The sequence below is a fragment of the Mugil cephalus genome, chromosome 11 (genome assembly GCF_022458985.1).
Source record: "Mugil cephalus isolate CIBA_MC_2020 chromosome 11, CIBA_Mcephalus_1.1, whole genome shotgun sequence".
Classification (NCBI taxonomy): domain Eukaryota; kingdom Metazoa; phylum Chordata; class Actinopteri; order Mugiliformes; family Mugilidae; genus Mugil; species Mugil cephalus.
In genome coordinates, this window is record NC_061780.1 from 16,012,804 (window position 1) to 16,032,318 (window position 19,515).

Consider the following 19,515-nt stretch of genomic DNA (forward strand, 5'->3'; position numbering starts at 1 on the left):
AATGAGTAGATTACAAGATAACCAGAGGGAAGAATGTGCATATCTGTATAAATGTATATGGTGGCTTTCAGTACGCTGCCGTACGTGGTTTTGCACTCCAGACCATAGGTTTAGTTTGTACTCCACTCCACCCTCAAGACTTCTGATGTGTTTAAGCTGCGTTAGTGGCTAGACGACATCGTATTAACCGGAGGAAATGTGAGCTGTGACTTCAAGTATTGGTGCACAAAGCACAAAGGCCCATGGTTGTCGAAATTGATTTTGTTTTTGCCATTTTCTTCTGTTTCATAACTGTGACCTTTCTGTTCTTAATTTTTAAGAAAAGTTATTTTACAGCAGTAGTTTCATACTTCTGTAAACAATTTGCAAACCAAAATGCAATGTACAGTAGATATGGATTATATTTTAGACTTACTGCACTTCAGACTGTTTGTAAATATGATCAAATAAATGAATGAACGGAAAGCAACCGTGTCAGGCTCCTCTGTCTGTAGCTTCCTGTCCACCGTTTTAAAAGACAGAGCAGCCCCACCATCCATTACGAGGCTGAAACAAGTCCCAGTGTCGAAGGTTCAATGTGACGACGCCCTGCCCTCCTCTAAATCACAATATTAAACTGAAAATCATTTAAATAATAATAATAATAATAATAAAAAATTGAATCTGCATTGCAGTTTTAAAAACTCACCAACAAGAGAGGAGAAGCACTTACTTGGTTATTTACAAGGACACCGTATTCCTGTATCTCACTGACAGCGTAGTGTGCCCTATTTAGTTTTTTGGACGCATAAATAAAAAAAAACGACCGTGGTTATTATTTGTAACATTGAACCTTATTCACGGCAACAATTACGCAGTTCATTTGCTAACCCAGTAGATGTGGTCTGAATTTTAAGGTGCTCAACAAAAAAAAAAAAAAAAAAAAAAAAAAAACAGTTTTCACCAAATTTGCCACATCAATGCAATGGAAGCCAATAAATGCACCACATTAAATGAGAGAATGTTAGCGTGCTTTCACAACTACATTTCATTGTGATTCAGGGAATCGAGGCGATTGAGGAAAAAAAAGGTCAACACGGCCTGAACTAGGGATGTGAGGATGCACCGTAAAAATCGATACAAATGTGTGACGATGCATTTATTTGTATTATTCTTCTGGTTGTTTTAACCTGGGATTGTTTTAAAGATGCAGTTCTTAATTTATTTATTTTTTGTTGTAAAGATGTAATATAATTTCAGTTGCACATTAAGAGGAGGATATACACGTTGTATTGCAGTTTATCCTACCTTATGCAAATAAAAAGAGATTCTCTTTAATTTGTTATAATAAAATATAATTTGTAAATTTTACATAGCTAAAGATAAACTATGCATTCATTGCATAGTTTGTGTTTAGAAGTTACATCCTACCTGAGAACTGTTTTTGTTCTCAGCTACACTACTACTTTGTTTAGCTACAAGTAAGTAACAAATATCTCCCAACACTGTAAAGAAGACCACCACTATATAAAAGAAAATCATTCATTTGTCCAAGTTGCAACAGACATACATCCTTTACTGCAAGTGAAAATTTATTATTTACAAGGTCACATGAGCACACAACAAATCTTTCCTTGGTTAAATATTGCATGTGTCTAACATATGCCGTACAAGACACTTCAATTTCTTATTCATATTATTTGTAAGCTAATGCACCAGTTCTTCCACAGGTGATTTCCTGAGCAAAGGCCACAGGATCGCCTCTTAATTACCCCACGTGAACACACATGTCGAAGAAAGCCCACGACAAGAAAGGGGTATAAAGGGTCCCTCAGTTTACAACTGCACACCTCCAAACTGCTGCATTCTCATAAAGATCTTCCTGGTGACTGTCACCTTATGGAGGATCATCTGTCCTTTTTGAAATTATACTAAACATTAAAAGGGCATAGCTCTGATTACATACCACTCTTGTACACCAATATACTTTCAGTCACTAATAAACCACCCAAGTTTGAAGCTTTACGAGTAATAATTTAGGCCATACCATCATCACGTTGGGTGTGCAGGACTTGACTTGATGACTCTGGGCAAACCCTGAGGCTGTGCACCTTATAATATGTTTGGTTACCATGGTGTCTATTACATGCTGGTTGGAAGCTTTTGTTTCCTGTTCTTGGATGGGACCCCTGTCCTCTCGAACTCCATCTTCTCTTTGATGTATTCGCGCTTACACTCTTCAAAAAACTGAGGGTCATTGTAGCTGGTGGGAGACAGAAGGTACAGTGATGTCACTTTAAGGTGTACAGTTTGAGACTTCTGGGGCTAAACAGCAAGGGCAGAGAAGAGGGTGAGCCTGTGCAAAAGCTACTGGAGAGATAACACGTGGGAGGCTACCTTAAAGAGGACGTGAAAAACAGAACAGACACCGACATAGCACATGTGTAAAAAATGTAATACTGATATGATACATGGGACCATACTTGGGACCATCCCTATGTCATCGGATGTGTTGGTTGCTTTCATTTTCCTATATCACATATCCGTGTTTAAAGGTTGGCATTCTAATTGCATTTTAATATATACATTAATGTAACATTATATATATATACCATTATAAATATAATATATTAATGTGGCACAGCGGCCTTTAGCGCGAGAAGGTCCGGGTTCAAGTCCGGCTCGGGCCTTTCTAGGTGAAGTGTCTTCCCTGTGTCTGTGTAGGTTTTCTCCAGGTACTCCGGTTTCCTTGCTCATTAGGCTAACTGGGGAATCTAAATTGAACCTAGGTGTGAGTGTGAATTGTTGTTTGTCTGTAGACTGGCGACCTGACCAGGGTGTACCCTGCCTCTCGCCCGATGACAGCTGGGAAGGGGTCCAGCAACCCCCACGACCCCAGTGAAAATAAGCGGTAGTAGAAGATGAGATGTAATATATTCATTTTATTTAGTGGCTCATCTTCACCCCTCACATATATTACATGTATATAATGTGTCTTTGCTTGTGACCGAGCCAATTTAGCGACTTTGTCGCTATCTTTAGCAAGTATTCAGTGTTTTGTTATATTTTTTCTATCAAAAAAGCAACTAGTGACAAATCTAGCGACTTTTTCTGCTGCTCTTGGAGACTTTTAGCGACTCGGATGTGAAAGCACGCATCGTACTTCTCACCCTTCTCAACTAGCCACAGGCGTGCTGCCTCCGCCCCCCCCCCCCCCCCCCCCCCCCACAAACACACACGGGCAGTCCCTCCCTCACAGGCATCAACCTCCGGGTCTGAGTGATGAAGCCCATGCGGAACTGCACAGGTGCACATGCCAGCGCAGCGGCTGTGGAGGCCGCGCACACGCGTTACCCTGCCGTAGTCGTATACAGTCCTGCTCACCATTATTGGCACCTCTTCATTTTTTTTTACATAACCTCTACAATATCTTCAGAAATAAATGGAAATGTCCCAAATTTATATCAGGATCTTTTAATATGAGGTCCAAAGTAAGTGTTATTTCAAAGAAGAAACAGAAAAGACAGCATGTGCAGCAATAATGGCACCTCTAGTAGTATTTGGTTGCACACCCTTTGGCAGTGACGACAGGCTCCAAATGTTTCTTGTAGCCATCTATAAGCTTCTTGCACTTCTCAGCTGGTATTTTCTCCCACTCTTTCTTTGCGAATTGTTCAAGCTCTTGAACGTCTGCAAGTTTCTTTTCCCCAATGGCAGATTTCAGCTCAAACCAAAGATTTTCAAATGAGATCAGGACTCATCGCTGGCCATTTTAAAATGGTCAATTTTTTCCTCTTCAGCCATTCCTGCATGCTTTTGGATGTGTGCTTTGGGTCTTTGTCTTGCTGGAGGACCCATGATCTTGGACTCAAACCAAGTTCTCTTACACTTGGTAGGACATTTCGCTCTAAAATCTCTTGATAATTCTCTTATTCCATGAGTCCTGTGATGCGTTCAAGGCCTCCAGTACCAGATGGAGCAAAGCAGCCCAACAGCATTATGGATCCTCCACCATGCTTAACCGTTGGTAGGGTGTTCTTTTCCTTGTAGGCTTCATTGTGCCATCTGTAAACAAACTGTTGGTGTGCATTGCCAAAAAGCTCTATTTTTGTTTCATCTGTCCACAGAACATTTTCCCAGAAGGATTGTGGTTTGTCCAGGTACTCTTTGGCAAAGACTAGTCCTTTGTTTTTATGTCTTTTCCTCAGCAATGGTGTTTTCCTTGGCCTTCGCCCATGAAGCCCTGTTTGGTTTAGTGTGCTGCGTATGGTACTCGTTGAAACCATGACCCCAGACTGTTCCAGGTTGGCCTTCAGGTCTGTGGATGTTTGACGTGGTGTTTTTTCCACCATTTGCACCAACCTTCGAAGCCTTTTCTCATCATTTTTTCTCTTCCACCCACGTCCAGGGAGGTTCTTGAGAGTTCCATGCTTGGCAAACTTCTTAATAACATTACACACTGTTGAAACAGGGATACCAACGTCTTTGGAGATGACCTTATACCCTTTGGAAGTCTTGTGTTTACTAATTATCACACTTCTGATGTCCGCAGACAGCTCCTTTGTCTTCACCATTGTGACAAAGGAACAGGTGATAACAGATGGCTTTTTAAACCACGGACTTCATCATTCATTGGCTAATTCACGTCACATGGGCACAGACAATGTATCACAGGTGATTCTCATTTGTGATTTATCACAGGTGAGTCACAATGTGTTTCCATACTGATTTGAACAAATTACTGATTACTGAACAAAGGGTGCCAATACCAGTGACACAGCAAGCTTTAAGTTTTTCTATGTTTTCCTCCCATTGTTTATTGTTTTAAATTGTTGTTTATCATTTGCTCTTTTGTATCAAACACGAGTTCTCTATAGAAAAGAAATGTTTCACATGATTAATTTTTTTCAGAAGATATTCCACATTATGTACTTAAACTTCATGGGTGCCAATAATGGTGAGCAGGACTGTACATGCCGTAGAAAACCGAATTCCAATCGCATTATCTGGGTGTCTGAATCGGATAAGGTGAACGCTGATGTTAGTCGGAGCAACGTGTTTACCTGCACCGAAGTTGTCCAGCTGGAGTCTGATTAAGGCAATGATTTCGTTTTTTCACGTGCATGTAAAAGCACTGACTGAAAAAAGTTTGGGGACCCCTGGTCTACGTGTTTGAGTAGGACGATTAAAGGAAATCAAAAGTAAACACCAGAGAACAGGTGGAAATAGCCAGGTTTCTCCCAGTCATACGTTCAGTGTTTCATGTCCTCTTTACAATGAGTCTTACAGACAGAAGATAAACTCACTGTGCTGTCAGGCATTCCTTCAGGGTGGCATTCTCCTCACGACATTTAAACACCATCAAGAAGCCAGATTCCTTACAGCAGTGGTTGAAGGCTAGAAGGAGGAGGTGGAGAAGAAGAAGAAGAATTACTCAAAAAGAGCAACAGGGTCCACATGTAAAATGACCTTAGACATACAGTACATTGATTCATACAACCTGCTTAAAACTCAATACTTTATACTGTTTGACCAAGAGTACAAGCACCAGGAAGATAACAGTCAGGTACAAGTAAACCAAGATGGGTTTCATCTCCACAACAAGGAACTTGGGCATAGCTCACGTTGCCAAGTCTCTTATCAAACTGAAAATCATGTTTCCTTGTTCATACAAGGACTGAATGTGACTGCACTGGCCACAGAGTGGTTGCATCTGCAGCCACCGAGTTTCTGTAACAGTCATCCCACCATCCACAAATACATACGTGTCCGTGCATTCAAGAATATATATAGGCTATGGTTCACCGATCAGAGCGCAAAATGAGACGGGGTTATTTACAACAGCTGAGCCAGAAAAGGCAGCCTTCCCACAAATCTCTGGCTCTGCATTATTAGGAGGGTGAGATATTTTTGAAAATGAGCGTTAATTACGTACGAACTTTAACCATGACTGCATGTCAACCTGTCTGAGCCATTTCAATCATTTGATGCTTTAATGTGGACACTCTAGATAAAAGCAGAATAAAAATGGATCCATGTAACCACCTCAACCGTCTGGCCCGTTCGAAAGGATTCTCATCGGATTGAGCGATGAGTTTTCAGGAAAGAAGAAACTCATTCCATTATGTGTTTATATATATATATATATATATATATATACATATATATATATTCTGATTGATATTTTGGTCCACATAAATGCATATATCTTATATTTTAGCATTCATGTAAACAGTTAAGTTGGCATCTCTTGAGAAACAGTCTCCACGGAAACATAGTCAAGGTCCCACGCATTAAATTAGAGCACAACTTATAGTAAAACACAATGAATGTCACTTCTATCTTTTGCGAGGATGCATAGGTGACACCGTGCCCTTGCTGGTGGCACGTACCCTGTTAAACGTCCAAGGTCCTCATTGCAAACAAGGCGTTGAAAACAGAGTCTTCGCCTTGTTAGCGAGCTCCTTCGCGGCGCTTTAATTAAAACCGCCGCCGTCCGCTTTCACATAACCGACATCGTAATTACCTTTATCAGTGGCATCAGTATGGTTATCACACAGACACTTTCATCAGGATGCAGATGTGAAAAAAAAAAATAACTGCAAAACCAATTTAGAGAAGCAGAACACTGCGACTAATCTAATCAACAAACGCCTCATCCCTGTCCCATGGCACTAATAGAGGGTGCAGAGGACCGCCTTTCTGATCGCACATCAGCAGTTACACCAAAGGCAAATATATGACTCCAGTTTTATGTCAGAAGAGGCCCTTCTAAAGAAAAGTGTGATGCCACCTTATGTTTAGGCCGTTTGGTTTGCCATTTTAGATGCAGAAGTGCAGTTTGGCAGTTAGAAAGCAGAAGCAAGGGGTCTGCACATTTAGGGAGATTTGGAGCACAAGAGGAAGATGCAAAGTGTGACCCTCTAACATGCAATTAGCTGTAACAGAAAGATGCCGTGCGAGCTTCGTGAATTTCAAATAATGAAATGACTGAAACATAAAGAATTAAATCGACTACTATGTTGTTTGTTTTCACTCAAGATTTTGGATTTCAGGTTTGCGAACAGAAACACAAATTATTTTTCTGCAAATCAAAGTCTCGTGAAAGTAGCTGTTAATTGAGCGTGTGGGTTGTTAAAATGAATCATCGGCGTAGTAGGAAATATCATGTCAGGTAAAACTACAAAGATGTCGCGTACAGGTCAGTAGCACTTGTCTGCCTGAACAACAAAGCCAACAACATGCCACTGTGGGGTTGGTAGGACCGTATCTGCAGAGACAGATAACACAGGAAAACATACTTCTAGATTGAGTGTGTTTTTTCACTTTTCTTTGTAAAACACAATCATAGACACACACGTGCAGGAGCCCAGTGCAGACACAAACATACAGAACGAGATGATAGAGGGTGGGGGATGAAGGTGTGAAAATGAGTGGGACGAGAGGCTTGTAATGTGAGGGGGGTTTCCACTACCCACACAGCCACTGTCTGTCCCATCACTGTGCACTGTCTCCCCCGAGTGAGCAGCACACACACTGGCTCATACGGGCTGTCATCAGATTTCTAGAAACCACATAACGTTGTCACTATCCGGCTGATGTGCTACTGCAGCAGACTCATGGCAAAGATGCAGCCACCATTTCCATGCAGATGAAGTGTAAACTGCTGCCACGCCAATCCACCCGCTCCTCATAGCGGAGAAAACTAAAAGGACTCGAGAAGCAGGCGCCCAAGGTGGCAGGAAGCAAATTCAAAAGGTCAAGTGAACAGGAACAGGAACAGGAACAGGAAAAGTAAAAGAAATTCCTTCGAAGGGAAACACTGAAAACGAACAGATGTCAAGAAATGACAGCATCATGAGGAGCTGCTATTTGAAAAACAATTTATTTTTATTGCCTAATAACCACGGTTTAGTGCTCGCTTAAGAAAGTTTACATTATCATAGAAGCAGAGGGTTTATTTTGAAATCGGAATATCGCAATGTATCATTCAGGTTTCCATTGCAGTTTTTCACAAAGTAAAAGCGATAGTTCTGAAATTTCTATGAATTCTGTGTTTCGATTTAAGGTGTTTTGAGAATGAGTCTCGTAAAGTCTTATCTCGCAACATCTGATAATTCTCCATAATTGCCGTCACGCCAGACTTCACTTTGAGAGAGGTCTTCAAATGAACGACGAACGGGCACTTTTGCAATACAGTTTTATATCGATACGTCTGTAAAACCAGCTCATGAGAGCGTACAAATGTAGCAAACTACACCGGATAACACGGTACTCAGGCATTTTATTTTCACATATGTTCAGTGGAGTGTTCAAACAGTGGCACACATTTTTGCTCAAGCAGACAATTGTGAACTGTATTTTGACACTTAAGGATCAAGAAACATGATCCACTCCCCGTACAAGTGTAATAAACTGGGATTTCAATTTAATTCAATGTGAATTAATGTTGTTTTGTTTTTTTTTTCGACTCAGTTTGTCCAGTGAATTATTGCCGTCATCTGATGTACATACATCAGATTGTATTTTAAGCTGCATTTAAAAATTCTTCAGTAGAATATTGCAATATATCGCAATATCATAACATCGCAATAATGTGTCATATGGTGTCTCAAGTATCATGATGCGTATCGTATCGTTAGGTGTGGTTGACGGGCTATTAGAAGCAGATTTTAAGACAAATACTATATTATTTTGTAACACAATGCTTGAATGTTGGGGTTGTTTATAGTTTTCCAACTTGTGAATTTACTGGACTGAACTAAATTAAACTGCCATGTTTTCACGAATCTGATTTTGAGAGAAACAGAACGACGCTTGCATGTTTCTGATGATCGTCATGACGGATCCGGATTTTTCAGCAGCATGAATCAAGATCTCTAAAAAGGTTTACCTACTGTAATCCGGACCGTATGTGTGTTGTATACGGTTGCACGCTCTGCCTCTTCTTTTTTTGACTGAGTTCTGTACCAGAAACAGTGCCATGCATAGGCCTTGGATATGTACTACAATTACATGCGGTTTTGCAACAGATCGATATTTACAGAGAAAACCCCAGAGAAAAACAGAATGTTTGGTGAGAATGTGGCCCTAGTGTGAAACTTTACTCAACTTGTAAAGGTAATTTTGCTCTGTACAGTGAACCCTCGCTATAACGCGGTTCCCCTTTCGCGGCTTCGCTGTTTCACAGATTTTTTTAGTGCAGTTTTTTTATGCTTTTTTTTTTTTTTTTTTTTTTTTTTTTTACAGTGCATTGTGTTCTGCATCCTGATTGGCTAAGGGACTGTAGACCAATGTCAACAGTCTCCGTGCCTTGTCTCTGTACAGCTTGCCAAATTTACGTTTGCGAGCGGCACAAGAACGGTACCCTTTGATGTGTCGTTCATTACAGTTCTCAAATATAATCGAAGGGGACATGTCTGTTTATAAAAGTCTTCTTTCCCAGAAGAAAAAAGAGCGCCAACAACTACCCATAACTATGTTCTTCTCTCAGAAAAAGACACCTGCACCACAGCCTTCGGTAGCGGAGCGGAGTCAGGACGAAGAGGCACAGTCAGAGGAACTGTGCAATACGCGAGTCACAATGTGTCCAACCTCGTATTGATTATTAAAATTATTATTTTACAGTATTTCTATATTTTTATTTCTTAAACAAATGCTTGGGCCTGAAAACAGGGTTTTGATCTTTGGTTTCATTCTATAGTACAGTATTGTATAATAATTGTAAAAAATGAAGCTGACTACTTCTTTTCGGGACGTAACCCCCACGATAAACGAGGGTTCACTGTATCTGTGGGAACGTGTCGTACAATGATGTCCAGATGACATGTTGCTAGACTCATACACGGAAACAACACTCAAGTACTTCAGGAAATGAATTTCGGTCAATCCAGAAAAATTCAAGAACCCTAAATGTATTGGAAAACCATCAAATGCTAAAAAAAAAAAAAAAACTGTCTTGCCTCTTGCAGATAATGAGTTCATCAGATCTACTATCCTCCTAAATTAACTGCACCTCATATTAGAGTCCACATAAATGACTCACATAGTTCAAGTGGCAGACTCATCTCAACAGCAACTGTTCAGAGGTGAGTGCGTAAGTGAATCGGGCCTTCATGGTCGAATTAGACGTAGACTGCAAAGAAATCACTAATGAGTAAGAACAAGAAGAGAACTGCTTGGTCTAGAGAGCACAACAATGGACATTAGTCTAAATTTAATATATCCGCTCATCGTGTTTCTGTGAGACATGGGGGGGGGGGGGGGAGGTGAGCGAATGGTTTCTGCATGTGTGGTTCTCACTTTGAGAAAAACAGGAGGAGGTGTGACAGTGTGGGGGTGCTTTGGGACACTGGTGGTAATTAATTAAAAGGTCTAGGCGTGTAAACTCACCCGATTTGTCCTTAGTTATACCAAAAAGACAATGTCCCAAAAAAAAACACGTCGAGGCTATTTGACTAAGAAGAATAGTGATGCTGTGATAGAGTGTGTTTGCAATGAGTTGGACCAACAAGTGGCCAACACTTCGAGGAACTCCTTCAAGACTCGTGGAAAAGGTAGCTACTTGAAGAATCTAAAATGTACAACATATTATGTTCGCAGAAGACTTTTTTGTTCACTGTATGATCTATACAGGTATTGTATATACTTAAATTTTGACTTTCAAATCAAGTTTATATGTATAGCCCTTTACATTAGCCAAAAGGTACCCAAAGTGCTTTACAAGAAAGCCATAAAACAATACATAACACATACATGACATACAAGTACAAATCAAAATGCTGCAGCGCTACAAGGTAATACAAGCCTTCGAGAAATACATGGAAAGGAGCAGACAAAATGAGAACACCTTAAGAAACAGGACCGTCCTGGTCATAATTGAATGCCAATCTAAAAAAGTGGGTCTTAAGCTTCGATTTAAAAAGGCTGAGATCAGTAGTGGTGTGAATGTCAGGGGGCAGTTTGTTCCACAGTCTTGGGGCAGCGACAGCGAAGGAACAATCACCCCACTGTTTAAGTCTTGATCTAGGCACCTCTAACAGAAGCTGACTCGAAGAGTGCACGGCTCTGCCACAATTGCAAAAAGTTAAAATCTCTGACAGGTAAGAGGGGGCTAAGTCATTAAATGAGTGATATGTTAGACAGGGGTTCGGGGCTGGTTTGACTCAGCTAGAAGTTTTTGTGATTGTGGCAAGATAAACATGTTTCTCAGTCTTTCGTTTCATTGTGCTCTGATTGACAAGCAGTGTTAACCAAACAAGCATGGGCGTTTATTTTTGGAAATATGACTAATATTTAAGCCTGTTTCAGCCATGTATGACTTTATAACTCACAAAGGTTTTAGTCGCTCCACATGCACGTCTCTCGCCTGCACCACAGCGTGATGAGGCGGAGGCGTGCACGCAGTATGTACACGTGAGAGAGCCGTGGATGTATGGAGAGAGCATGCAGCGAGAGACAGAGGAGCAGCAGAGAACAGAGGAGTGGCAGCGGCGTTCAGTGTGGAAGAGCCGACACTGTCACTGTAACCAAACGGTCAAAGAGAATTAGAACAGGGCTGAGTACGTCCCGGTACACCGTAAATAAGTCCTGGTACACCAGGGGTTTAAATTCAGAAGTGCCAGTAGCATACACCGTTCCATACATTTTGTACCAAAGTCAAGGTACGGCAAGTGCCATACCTCGCCATACCCAAACGACGCCACTGAGAGTAATGTGTTTACATGCACTTACGTTGTCCAGCTAGTCCGATTAAGGCAGTACTTCGTTTTTTTTCACATGCATGTAAACACACTGAGTGTTATCTACTTCATAATTCTTCATGATCCTGCATTGCAAACTGGCCGACTGGCAACACAATGCTGAACTAGAACGGGACAGCTAAACTAATTTGTGAACTTGAGTGGATGTAAAGAGGCTGTTTGTTCTTCGCCAGACTAGAATGGTCCTGCTTTTTTTTTTTTTTAACCCTTTACGGGGCATTCAGTGAAATACTTGGAAATCCTAAATTTTCTACTCTGTAGCGTTATTGAAGGGCTTAAGAAGACCTTTTAAGTTTTGTGAAATTTTTCAAAACACTTCTTTGTGGTACCTAACAAAGGAGTTATGCTCAGCGTTCATGCAGAAGTGGACCTTACAGACCATATTTGACCCTGATTTGTCCTGAGACTGTTTCTTTTATCTTCTTTTATTAGTTAGGTGTAAACCACATGCATCTAAACCTCACTGAGAGGCACCGTGACCCGTTCATTATAACACAGGGTAGGATGTTGCAATTCTTGTGTCAAGACACAGGAATCTTATTGGCTAGGTTTAAACCACATTGTTTTAAATGACACTGGGACTCAATTTAAAATGTGAGTTAAATATGGTTCCTCCCCCCTTAAAAGCTTTACTGTTAACAGATATAAAGGTAGTTGCATTACACTTAAGTATGTTGTGCAAGTTGTTTCGATGCCAGAGGCTTACAGGAACACACTATGATGACTTCACGTGTGCTTTCCCTGTTGTGACAGGTGGAAAGGGATTATTGAGTTGGACACTTTTGAGGACAGAAATCAGCCCCTCACACACACATTCACGTTACACACCTTCCACCTTCTCGACGCAGCGCTCCTTGGCTTTCTCCCTCATCATCTTGGGGATCAGCACGTCCTTCTCCACATGCCTAAGAGGAATTTCGTCTGACGAGGAAAGACAAGCACACAGGGACACCGTCACAATAACGATCACCGCCGTCATCCGGCACCGTTTCTCCATTAAACATGAGAGACGTGTGCTTCAGCACTTGACCGAGGCAGGGCAACTATAAAGACAAACTTGGACCATTAAGGGAGATGGTAGACACATCTAACTTCCTTCACGGTAGCTTACTCGGCTAACGTTACCATAGCTACACGAGTTCCAATTAAGGTCCCCGTAAAGACTGCTCTCCGCTGAATGCTACCGTTAAATGTGCACCGTGGGAGGCACGAAACGCATTTAAGAGAGCAGAAATGTTTAATACCTGCGTGTGTTGCCTCCATTGCGGCTGTGTTTCTCAAACCATTACAAAACTCAACCAATGTGACCTATGTTACGAGCGTGCAAAACACTTCCGCTGACGTAGTGGCCAACCAGCCTGAAAGCAGACGAAAACTACAACTCCCAGAGTCCCACACACGCGCGGATGATAATAATAATACATCAGCGGCTATGGTTATGCAATGCTACTACTACTTGTAAATATAATTAAAATTCAAAGTATAGGTTTTAAAATCTGCTGGTCTGCAAAGCATTGAATGATTTGCAAAATATATGCAATTAGTTCCCTATGAAGCCCTCAGGTCGTCTGGGATGAGTGTTCCCAGAACCAGAACCAAACAAGCAAGCAGCGTTTAGTTATTTGTTTTTTCTGCTCTTCACTTGTGGAACAAACTTCCTAAACACCCGGCGTCTGCTCAAACTCATTCTAATTTTTCAATATTATAAATGCATTGTTATGAACTTCATTTTAAACTTTAACTATTTATTCTCATGTTATAATTGCCTTTTGTTTTTGTTTTTTAATTTCTTAATATCTCGTTTTTATTTCCACAATTTTAATGATGTAATTTTATGTATGTCTTTGCCTTTATGAAGCACTTTGAATTGTGTTGTTCATGAACAGTGTTATACAAATAAACCTGCCACACCTTGCCTAAAAGAAAGAAATGCAAAAAAAAATTAAAGAAATTTTATTTATCAAGGAGCTAAACATTTGATACACTTTCTATGGACTTTGTTCTTATAATAACACACTAGCTTTAGACTCAATTTAACATGTAATTTGGCATTTTATTATAAAAAAAATGCATTATAAAGCAACAACCTTAGGACTATCAACCACAGAAGTGAATATTCTTCATTTGTGAGGGGTTTTCCTCCAGCTAAGTAATGCACACACAATCAGCCACCCTCACAATGTGAAAGAAATCATGACTCATCAGACCAGGTCACCTTCTTTCGGCAGTGGGCAGAGGTCAACGTGGGCATTCAAACTAATCTGCCACTATACAGCTCACACAACCCATGACCCTGTCACCAGTTCATCCCCTTTCCTACCACTTTAGATAGGTGCTGATCACTGCAGACAGGGAACACTACACAAGAGTGTTTGGACATGCTCTGATCCAGTCATCACAATTCTGTTTTTGTCAGGGTTGCTCAAATCTCCACTTGTCAATTTCTTTTTCTTCTTTCTTCTAACATCAACTTTGGGGACATAATGTTTACATGTTGCATAATATATCCCGATATATATATATATCTGACTTTCGATTATTCCCAGTAGATCATAATATTATGGCTGATTGCTGTTGTTTCTTCCCCTGTTCACGTGAGTCAAGAATGGATCAGTGAGGATCATTATCAACACTTAATTTTAAATAATTCTTAGTACTATTAATGATACTATTAATAAAAGTTTCAGGGTCGTGGTGTTGAAAGAACAAAGTCACATATACAATTGTTGCTTTTTCATCTATGTCAAGGCCAATATGCCTATGAAAATATGTCATCTATGAAAGGCAAATGAAAGGCAAATTAAAAAATTTAAAAAAAAAGGCACAAAGAGTCAGTGGCACCAGAATGACAGATGATGACAGATAAATAGAATGCATTTATCTTAATTAGAGTGCCTATATAATGGCAAGTGTATCAAGCTTTACAGACACATTTTACTGTGTTTTTGAGCTTTGAAAGACTTGTCAAGTGAATGTTTAAAGATCCTTCTTTCTTCATGAAAACTGTTTGTGGTACATGATAAACACGTTTCTGATGCAAAATGATGCACAATTGTTGAAATGATGGTGAAATGGCAGAAAAGTATGTCGACATCCAACCACAGTGTACCTGAACCTGAACCACAGACTGCATGTTGAGCACAGTAAGCCTGACCACAGTCAGCTGTGTGGCGGACCGGCTGTCTAGATCCCATGCAAAGAGGCCCCACCTGTTCAATCAAAGAGACAGGTACACACTCATAAGCGCAGACACACACCTTGAAGCAAAAGGCATATCTTCACACATACAGTTACACTTTAGACTATGACACAGGTGTAAGCTACCCACCTCCACATCCAAACCACACACACACATCCAGTGCGCCTTGACGACTCACACTCACCCACACAGCACCAGAGGGGATAGAGTGAATCTCTTGCCTGTCTGCCTGAAGTTCTCACGGCTCTCTGACCTTACAGTGCTGAAGCTGAGACTCACCTCTGTGGAGAAGCGTGTTCTTTTCATCTGCAAATCAAAGGTCAGAAAGAACAGGAAGGAAAAAAAAGACCCCATTAACAAACAAAGACCATAGGCCATCACCTGTCTGCGCTGCACGTGCTGTTTTGTTTACCCTAGCCTTAGACACACAGACAGATGGATACACACATCTCTAAGCACAGACAGCGCTCTCTTATGTTTCCATCCCTCCTGACACCAGGTGGGCATCTGCAGATTTTAATATCTGCAGATCACTCCAAAACGCCGCACTAGCCAAATTCTCGCAACAGGGCCAAATGGAGCTCATGCGAATGATTGCACAGCCACTGAACCAAACCTGATAAAAACGATGTTTTATTAGCACTTGAATACTTTCCTCGAGCAAATAAAATGTTTTAAACGTATATAATGTGTATAATAATGAATACAATGGAAGTATCTCACACAGGAAATAGTGACAGACAGAAATGTACAGAATTATGAATGAGCAATTAAGGGCAAAAGCTTCAAGGCAATTCCACAAATCAAAATCTAATTGTTTCATGATGCAGGGGACATTTTGGAAGAGTTTTCTGAGACAAATATTTTTCTCACAAATTACAACTGACAAACTGACACACGATCAGAATTTGTGACTAAAGTACTATGAACAAATTAAGGACATTATTTAAGTTGGACGGTTCATCACGCTTCAGGTCCAAAGACCTACAATACACAACGGTTGTCTGGGTAGAGTCCTTTAATCGGAGAAGACGCCCCGTATATTTCTTTTTCTTACCAATCAAGTAAGAACTGGTTACTGATCGAGTTTTTTTTTAACCTAAATGTCAGCAACAACACAACAAATATGCAGAAACTCCAGATGCGTATTTGTCAACTGTTCAAACTTTCTTGTAAAGAAAGAAAAAAGGAAAGAAAAAAAAACGAAAGCTAGATGTACTCTGAAAAAAAAAAGCCACAAACTTTTACTCACCTACTTCTCCGCTTATTGTGCAACCACAGTCCTTGCTTCCCCTTTTCGTAATAATTTTGTTGATCGCTCAGTCTGCTACTCTGCATTGTCCGTATCTCAAAATATGCTTTGTGCAACCGGTTGCAGGCAAAATCTGATTTTATGATAGAACATCTGACGCCACTTATTTGTTTATCCGGTTGGTCACCAATTAGCAACCTGATGCAACTCCATTTAGATATTGTTCTCCTTTTGTAAGACAGACGACTACAAATCTGATTAAGAATTCTTCTAAATCTCACGTTTGGGGAATCTCAAAATGACAATGTAATACAGAAACTAAACCCAGATCACGTCCAGTTGGCCCTGTAGAGGCAAGTGCTCGCTACCCCCGGGCAGCATGCTGGCTGATATGGCAGGGGCAGGGGCTCCCAACACTGATCCAATATTACCAGAGCAGCAGGGCCCCGTGAACCTGGCAGAAGGAGGTTAGCGAAGTTAAACCCTCTTACTACATGCCTCAGTGCTCAGGGCCAACCACCAGCTCCTCCAACTGTCCACCGACGGACGCAAAACAAGGCCCCTGTCAGAGAATGTTAAAGGGTCACTGTCACTGAGAACTCATCCACTTGTGGGTCTTGAGAAAACCAAATAATTAAGGTTTAAAAAGAAAAAAAGAAAAATCAGAATCCACTGAAAACACTGATGACTGACTGACACTGACGAACATGTGTAGGGACAAGGTCTTGTAGATCTGGTTCATTTTGATGTTCATTTATTTTTAAGAAGCTAGCCTGGCGATATCTCACTTTATTCTCAAAATAACAATGATTTGGTCAGATTTGGATCAGGTAGACATCCCACCAATACAAATTGCCTTTGTGGGATATCTGAGTCTATCAATATCTAAAATATAGTTTCTAGATGGCTTTGATCCTTAATTTATCGCGTGATAAATTCAATAAACACCTTTGTGCTGACCAGGAATAACCACTGCTATGCTCACCACTACACCATCTCCGTCACCAACATATCAAAACAGCTCAAAGCAAAGAAGGAGCTTCTGTGAGCATCTGTGTAAAATGCAGGAAAAATAGAAATAGAAAAGGAAAGAACGGCTTTGGCTCGTTTCCCATCATTTTCTTTAAAGAGTCAATAGATTCGGCTCGTTCGCTGGCGTCACATCTTCATAACGACTATGATAAGAGTCGTCAAGGTGCACTACGGGGAAGATGTTTGACAACTAAAACCGAGTCTGAGCAGAACGCTCAGACCGGAGTGCGTCTTCCCTCTTCCTCTTGCAAGAAGGAGGAGGTGTGTTCTGATCTCCTCGTCTGCTGTGCTGCCTGCGTCCCCACTCTTCTCGACATCGGCAGATGGGGTGTGGAGATGAGATTTTAGAGAGTGTTTAAGCCCAAACTACGGGGAGCCTCTTCAGGGTCGATGGAGAGCAGATAATCCAACGGCTCGGGTGAGGGGATTACAAACCTACCGGCAGACCTCCGCTGCTGAGGCCTGCTGCGGGCCACCTTCTTCAGGTCACTCCTGTGACACTTGGCTGTGGCAATTGTCAACTATGATCATATTAGGAGGAGTCATGGCTTGAGGGCTGTCCGCACGGCTGAGAATAATTTATTGCACTTAACATTGTAAATACTTCCAGAAAGCAAAAATATTTCTTTTTTTTTTTTTTAACCTTTTCCACATATATGTAGTATATAAAAAAACACATATTTCTTAACAGCGTACTCTATCTCACCCAATACAACTATGGAGCATTAATCGCATATTGAATAACTAAATGACCAGAAATTAATTTAAAAAAAAAAAAAAACATTCAACCCAAACACACAATAGGACAAATAACATACGAAATAACATTGTATTCCTGCACACTTTACCCATCTTCTTAAATTAAAGTTTTATTGTGATTTTTAAATGATCCAGATTTTTTACTTACCCTGGCTCTGGTCTCGTTGGCACCACCCGAGCAATGTCAGGATGCATTTCCTCTCAAGCAAGTGAAGGGGTCTGCCACTGTGCCACAATCTGCACCCGCTTCTCAGGCAGGCTAAACCCTTTGACACCACAGTTTTTAATTAAAATTACATTAGGAGTAATCAGCCGGAAGAGTTGGGGATGGAGGTCAGAGGGATCGAGGGAGGGGCAGGTGTACGGAAGATGGGTTAGGATGGAAGTGAGAGGGACCCTAAACCCTGACCTGACCCTGCTATTCGATCAGGTCAGGCCTACACGCTCATCTGTTGCAGTAGATCTTTTGTTTCTCTTCTCTTGATCAAATGCACATTTAAAAAAAAAAAAAAAAAAGTGGAAAAGGACTATATAGTACCAGGTATACAGGACGGTCCTGCACATAACATTTAAATCTGACAGACTCATCAGCGTACATTAAACGATTAAAGCAAGAAAAAGCTCGCCAACATATCGCGTGTTAGCCCTGTTAAAACATTTTTCAGAGGAGGCACATCTGGCTTTCTCACTGCATCTCTAAAAGGGGAAGACCAAATGTTAATATGACTTCCCTCTCCCCAGAAACAGGAGAGTTCTGAAGAGAGGAGGATACAAAGACCCCATTCGTTCTCACTTGAGGAGCTCTTGCCAAGATAATTATAAGCTTTATGACGGTACACTGCAAAAAGTAGAAGACATGCACTGAAAGAATGGATAGACAGGAGAAGAAAATTACTTTTCCCCCTCTGCCTTCGCTTTATGCCTCCTTTAACAAGAGACGAGGCGGCAGTGGATGGAGGAGGCCTTCTTCAGGAGGCATCCTGTGGTTTTTTTGCGACGTGGCAAAGAGGATCTAGGGACGGACCTTCTTGTGTTTCCCTCGTTCATTAAGGCAGCACACCTTTGACCATTCGACAATGACCAAAGTTTTCCCTCATTACGCGATCCGCCCCGATGAAAAGCTGAAGAGGACAAGGACAGGGAGGAGAACAGAAAAGAAGGGCCATACCATTTGAATAGGAGTTTGGTATAGAATCCACTAGCACTAAACAACACCAAAGAGAACATCTTGTCTTTTGATCAAGTTTTTTTTTCTCTTCATCTCTCTTCCCTTTCTCTTCCCAGAATATGATCCACTGGGTTTCTGTACCCACATCCCCTACACCGCGCTGAGTGTCTGAATGCAGTTAATTATCTAAAAGGAAAAGTTTGTACCTGTTGAAAAGCTATCCTTGGTTGCTTGGCTTGTTAATGGCAACAAAAAGCAGCCATAGCGGACGGTCAGAGGACACCACATGCTGCGGAGAGCCTTTCAGACATGTCCCTAATAAGAATGCAGTGGTGAGAGCTCCTCTGAATGCACGCAGGGGGAG

At 41.1% G+C, this 19,515-nt stretch overlaps 1 protein-coding gene across 1 annotated transcript; it reads right to left on the reverse strand.

Moving 5' to 3' along the window:
- Positions 1-1,553: 1,553 nt before the first annotated feature.
- On the reverse strand, positions 1,554-13,135 carry cmc1 (C-x(9)-C motif containing 1). Its single transcript, XM_047598510.1, has 4 exons — positions 12,986-13,135; positions 12,570-12,662; positions 5,286-5,376; positions 1,554-2,242 (listed from the first exon to the last, which is right to left on the reverse strand). Exons 1-4 carry the CDS (start codon positions 13,002-13,004, stop codon positions 2,122-2,124), a joined length of 324 nt encoding a protein of 107 aa, XP_047454466.1. The 5' UTR covers positions 13,005-13,135; the 3' UTR covers positions 1,554-2,121.
- Positions 13,136-19,515: the final 6,380 nt, after the last annotated feature.

What these genes read in the sequence shown, in the direction of transcription:
- cmc1 (XM_047598510.1), bottom strand. An exon ending in CTGCGTCGAGAAGGTGGAAG is followed by an intron (nt 5,377 to 12,569) that starts GTGTGTAACGTG and finishes TCCTCCTTCTAG; the next exon opens with CCTTCAACCACTGCTGTAAG. An exon ending in AAGGAATGCCTGACAGCACA is followed by an intron (nt 2,243 to 5,285) that starts GTGAGTTTATCT and finishes GTCTCCCACCAG; the next exon opens with CTACAATGACCCTCAGTTTT.